Source organism: Coturnix japonica, unplaced genomic scaffold (assembly GCF_054131305.1).
Source record: "Coturnix japonica strain WE unplaced genomic scaffold, WE-NBRP24 Scf046, whole genome shotgun sequence".
NCBI lineage: Eukaryota > Metazoa > Chordata > Aves > Galliformes > Phasianidae > Coturnix > Coturnix japonica.
Window position 1 is genome coordinate 3300093 of NW_028188949.1, and position 5944 is coordinate 3306036.

Below are 5944 nucleotides of genomic sequence, written 5' to 3' on the forward strand. Positions count from 1 at the left end.
TTCTACGGCAACACAGCCATGACACCTCGCTATAAAGCCCCATTGCCACCATAAAGCCCCACTGCCACCGTAAGGCCCCATTGCCACCATAAGGCTCCATTGCCACTATAAGACCCCACTGCCACAATAAAGCCTCATTGCCACTATAAGACCCCACTGCCACTACAAAGCCCCATTGCCACCATAAGACCCCATTGCTCACTGTGCCCCCCCGAGCTCCATCAGGCCCCCGCTCAGCCCCGCTCCTACTCACGGGGCGCCACCTTGAAGACCTGCGAGCTGAAGCGCCGCCACACATTGGGCAGCCCGTCCGAGAAGACGTTGGGGATGGCGCGCTGCTCGAAGGGCGACAGGCTGTACGTGATGATGTGCCGCACCTGGGCCAGGTTCCCGAAGTGGATGCCCATGGCCGGACCGTGTCACCTTGTCACACCGCCCCGCTGCAGCGCGACTCAGAACGGAACCTCACATGCTGCTTCTGCTTCCTGGCGGCGAGGCGGCCCTTGGTCGCCATTGGTTGCAATGGGTGCGTTATCACTGCGCAGAGGATGCGCCCTCGGATCCATCACGTTTCTGATATGAGGTGATACGTTTCTGTAGCTGCCCCCATTACAGCTTCCACAGCCTGAATGCTTTGTCCTCCATTGACTTTTCCACACTCGTGATAAAGAGCGAATAACTTCACATCTCCGTGTTCGCTTCTGCTGAACCAGCTGCAGGGTGCGCAGCATCTTTAATCCCCTAAAAACGCCAAAACGCCCTAAAAACTGTGAGAAAAGGCACCACAGGGCGCTGCCAGGATCTGTCACTGCTGAAAGAGCCGCAGCCACAATGTGAAAGGAGGCGGCTTCAAATACACACACGTTTGGCAGAGCTCAGCTCCCATCGTTTGGAATGGATCGGTGGGAGTGGCGTACATTCAGCAAGCAACCCTTTTTAAAGCCAATCAGACACAGCACCAAGCTGAGGCAGGACTTTGTTTGACGTGGAACCATTTCGCCTGGAGCCCTTGGTGAGATGAACCTCACACAGCGCCAAAGTCAGCACTATTTTTAGTTCAGCAGCTTCAGGCCAACGCAATGGGCAGAGCTGGGCTGTGTCAGGCAGCACCGCAGCTCCAGGCTCATGCCGAGGGACTAAAGCACGTCTGCTGCCCTGCCAGTGCCCTGTGAGCCATGTACAGTCCTTGGGCTCCGTGCTGTCCCCACCAGGCTGTGCTCCCAGCCTAAGCCCCACGGAGCCGTGTGAGTCATGATCTAATGTTAAGGGCTGGTAGAGAACGGGAGTTTACGCAACAACATGCTCACAAATTGTTTTAAAAGCTATTCTTCGCAACTAAAAAAACCCCCACACTCAAAACAGCACCATATTCTATTAAAAAATCCCTACCAAAAGCAGCCCCCTTTGTGTGAGCTGCAGCCAAAGCTCTCTTAGCTTGAGTTGTTCTCATCCTGAAACAAGCATTTTCTGCAACATTCCTACTACAAGAAAAACACTGGGGGGGGGGGGGGCTGGAAATTTGGAAAGGAAAAAGAATGAAATACTGAGAATAATTTTAACATGAGCCTTTCCTCTTATCCAGAAGCTTAACAGAAGTGCCATTACAAAGGATTTCTTTATATAAAGTAAGACTAGCAGACACTGAATTCAAGTGATATGTGTGATAGGCACTCATTTTATTTATTATTAAATCTGTACCAAAACAGCTTAAAATAGGCACCTGGTAGTTGAAACCACTTCTGTTCAAATGCAACATTATTCCAATAAAAAGATATTTACATTTATTTCCACATTCTAGAAAGCCCGAGTGGCTACAAAAACAGTGCTATTATATAAACACCCACTAATTAACTCCATGCTCCTATTCAGTTTGAAAGAGCCGTCAGAATTACACAAACACCACAAATATTCTGAGATTACAAAACACCTAAAGCAAGTGTGAAGCAGGTTAAGGTGCACCCCCTACCGACAAGTGCATTTAGTAGCTATCATGTCCTCGTATTCTTTGTAGACTATGGAGCCATCAGGCTCTATGGTCAGGACGCTCAGAGGGCTGTATTCAGCAGGAACACAGGAGGGCCTGGGAACAGAGGAGTCCAGTTTCTCATATATGAGGTTCTGCACCATTGTATGTACAGGTGAGCCATAACGGTGCCCAACCACCCTTGGACAGTCACCCTTGCAGTACTGAGGGCTGTATCTATGCGGTGCTATGATCCATTTGTCCCATTTTAACCGGCTGAAGCTTAAACGGAAGCTGTGAAGCTCGCACTCGTTTTGAGGAAACAGAAATTGTTTGAAATATTCACTCAGGTTTTGAGGCGGAGTTGCTGGAGCTTCCTTCAGATTCTCTTCCCTTCGATGCCTGGATGCCCTTTTAACCTGCGTGTTCTCTCTTCCTTTGTCACCTGTCACATCAGCAAACAGGCTGTTCCTCTGCCTGGGCCGCGCTGGGCTTTTCCTTCTGTGTCTAAGTGAGTTCCACCTGTGATAAGCTTGCTCGCTGGTATCGTTTAGGTAAAGAAGAAGAGAAGGGGGGACCAGAGCCATATTAATGAGATTATCCTGTTTAGTGTTATGTTGTGGGTTACCCATCAGACAAGTGAAGTTCACAGCCATATGAATATTCCTCCTGTTAGTAGCAATGAGAGGCTGCAGAAAAGAAGTCACATCAACCTCAATCCACTTGCGCTTTCTAACTTCAAAGTGCAGGCTAAAAGCTACAGAGTGTGAAATGCTGGGACATTCTTGGCTAGAAGAATCATGCTCCTTAACAGCCAAATGGCACGTGCTCGTAAAGGAAGAAGTGGGAACTGAGGTGTCAAATGAGTAGAGCAAGACAGACTTGAGTAAGTGCTCGAGAGCAGTAACACGGTCCAGGTTGAAGAGCAGATCCACTGAGTGAAGGTCTCCTGAAAAGAGAAACAAAGATCTTGCACAGTTAATGCATCTTGATTTGCCACCGGTACATAAATGCTCTGACATAGTGGATCACCAGAAATTGGTAAGCAGCAGAAGAAACCAATTTAGATGCCCATATTTTTATTATATGGAATGTCTACTTCAGTCAGAACCAAAACTTATCAACAAAACCAAGAAGGCCCAAGGTTTCTAAGAGGCACTGAGTGCAGTTAAGGAACAGCACACAAAGTTGGCAGTTCCAATGGGGAAAAAGGAACCAGAGCCTTTGGACTGTGCAGGAAACCATGAAATGATGTAAGTTCTAACGGGTGTGCTGCCATGTTCCCTTTAAAACTTTAGATTTTTAGCATTAGCTGCAGTTATTGTTCCTACTCACACATTCCTGACCAACAGCTGCCAGTGATGCTGACTAACAGCAAAGCAGAAAGTCATTTCTGTCAGTTTGCTTCTCTCTCATGAAACAGAATGACAGCTTCCAAGCTATTCTGAATGCATATTTCTGTCTCATTTGTCCCTACTGTAGTACACGCTGTTTGTTGTCATTTCCCATGATGTTATTTGTATTTACTGCAATTTCTGTCTCATTCTGAGGCTGATGAAGCCCCGTGCTGGCCTTCTCTCCAGGTGTAGAGCTGAATGCTCAGCACGCTGCTTCTCTTACTGCTCAGCACTGCTGCTTCTCTTACTGCTCAGCACTGCTGCTTTCCTGAGTTAGAGATTGTTCTTTGGTAGACACAAGTGCATTAAGTGATCTTCAAACACAGAGAAGCAAAGGGTTAAGAGTCAGATGTGGTCTCTGTGGATCTTAATAAACTTACAACTTTATGTTAATGATTTTTTTTTATCTAAAGTTATGAATTTCAACAGCAGCCTCCAAATTTGCTCCAAGTTGATTTGGATTCAGACCACTGCTTTAACTGCTGCTGTATTTAGGAGACATTGGCATGAGGCTGCCTGTTAAAAACCAAAACGCCTCCAGCAGCCTGTGCTGTAAATCACCTACCTGATCACCTACCTGTAATCAGGTCCCTGTGGCAGTGCTGGCACTCAGAACACGGGGTGAAAAGTCGAACAGTGTTATAGAGGTGGCTCTTGTGGGCCTTTGGGATTCCCTCCTTGGTGGCGTACATCTTATACAGCCTCTTCATGTACCGCAGGGCTCGGGAGTCCAGCTGGAGCCTGGGGGTCCCACGTTCCCAGCTCTGCCATCCCTGGTCGGACAGCACTTTGAGCAGGGGGGGCAGGAGCGCACAGCCTTGGCTCGCTCCCTTGGGCAGCCGCAGCAGCGGGTAGAGCTCGCGGAGCTCAGGAGCTCTCATAAGCCCGGAGCCCTTGTCTGGAGCTGCGCGACCCCTGGAGCGGGGGGAGCACTGGATGCTGAAAGAAAACCAGTGAATGCAGCAATAGAAACAAACGCAGACCCTCCAGGTACCCTCCATGCTCTTCAGAGCTGCAGCCTAACAACGCCTCCCCCAAAATATTCAAGAAAAAACGAACGCACACGAGTGCGAGCCCTTATATATGCTTCAGCTGTGACTCTAAAGGGAGGTTTCTTTGTGATTAGAAACCAAAGGGGAAGATCCGCAGCTGGCTGTGGAATCCACGTGCGTGTGTGTGCGGCCGGGCTGAGTCTCTGCACGTGGAAGCGTCTCACCAACAAACGCTGCTTCTCAGGGTTAAACTTCTCCACCTGGTGAAAACTGCAGTGCACCATGTTCGTGGATCAGCCCCCAGGGGGAGCCGGGAGCCCAAGTGATGCCGCCGGTCCGGCTGAGTGAGCGCGATCTGCCGGCACTCCGGTATCAGGGTGTTAGCTGTTAAAGGAAGTTCAGCAACAGCACCAGTTATCATTGCTAAATATATATAAGATGCTAAATATTGTTGCTCCTAAAGATTCCATCTGGAGTAGTAGTGAGTGCTTGGTGTGTTTAGAAACTCGTTGCATGATGTAAGGAAAGGGGTGGAGTTTTGTTTTACTTAGTAAGGAAAACGTGTTTTCATGCCAGATGGTTTTAATTAGAGCTGTGCTATCGGTAATCTAGTGAAGTGTCACCTGTAATCTGGCTTTTGCATCTTAGGGCTTCTAAATAAGGTGTGCTTGTTCAGAGAATGCTTAATTAACTTACAGAATTCTTTCATTTGGAATGGAAGGTTTAATTCAGATACCAATTTTGGAGTGTTATTGACAGCTAGTTAGCTGAGAAGGGTCATAAACACAGTGCAGCTAAACAAGCAGCTGTACCACCTGCAAGGACAGCAAGAGCAACAGGATGCCCTGTGATGGTGAGAAACTAGCCATGGTTTTGTGAACTCAGCAAGGGAGTAACTATCAGGATGATAACTCCAAGTTGCAAAGATACTTGGGGATGGTATGTAATTGGGAACCAATGATGAGCTCCGCTTTTGCACTATGCATGAGCTAATTATCTGTATTATAAATGTACACGCAGCCAAGCAATAAATGAGATTAGCTGATCATATGTCAATGACAGGTGTGGTCGTTTGCTTTTCTCCCTCCATCTCCAACAACCAATCTCTAATGTGAAACAACATAACCTTTTTGCTTAGATCTCTTAGAGCTGTTCTGACTGTGATGAGATAAGGGGATGCCATCAGGTCTAAGGCCATCTGTGTAACAGCGCTTTGGATGAGGTCGGTACTTCTGTTTGTTTTAAAAATGCATCCTTCAGTGACACCTGAAGAGCTGATCTGCTGCTCTCCTGTGCATGTAAACCATTCCCTCCCTGTGTTAACGTCAGACAAACATGATGTGTGCCCCGGTGGCGCAGTGGTTAAGGATGCCGCCTTGCAACGCTGGGGCCCGGAGTTCGAATCCCCCCTGTGGCGCAAGTGGTAGAAGTGCCGCTCTGCTACACAGAGGCTCGAATCCCGGGGGCTGGACTCAATGATCTCTAAGGTCCCTTCCAACCCGCACGAGACTATGATGATGATGATGGTTTCTGCTGTTTCATGACTATTAAAGCTGCTCTCCAATATCTTTTCTTTCTTCTTCCTTGGGAAA

General features: G+C 48.0%; 1 protein-coding gene across 1 annotated transcript; it reads right to left on the reverse strand.

Moving 5' to 3' along the window:
• Positions 1-1541: 1541 nt before the first annotated feature.
• Positions 1542-5325, reverse strand: LOC146752402 (growth/differentiation factor 9-like). Its single transcript, XM_085531931.1, has 2 exons — positions 3938-5325; positions 1542-2912 (listed from the first exon to the last, which is right to left on the reverse strand). Exons 1-2 carry the CDS (start codon positions 4359-4361, stop codon positions 1963-1965), a joined length of 1374 nt encoding a protein of 457 aa, XP_085388057.1. The 5' UTR covers positions 4362-5325; the 3' UTR covers positions 1542-1962.
• Positions 5326-5944: the final 619 nt, after the last annotated feature.

Excerpts from the sequence above, each read along its gene's own strand:
- LOC146752402 (XM_085531931.1), bottom strand. The coding sequence starts at position 4,361 with ATGGAGGGTACCTGGAGGGTCTGCGTTTGTTTCTATTGCTGCATTCAC. Across the intron at positions 2,913-3,937 it reads CCACAGGGACCTGATTACAG|GAGACCTTCACTCAGTGGAT; the intron begins GTAGGTGATCAG and ends TTCTCTTTTCAG.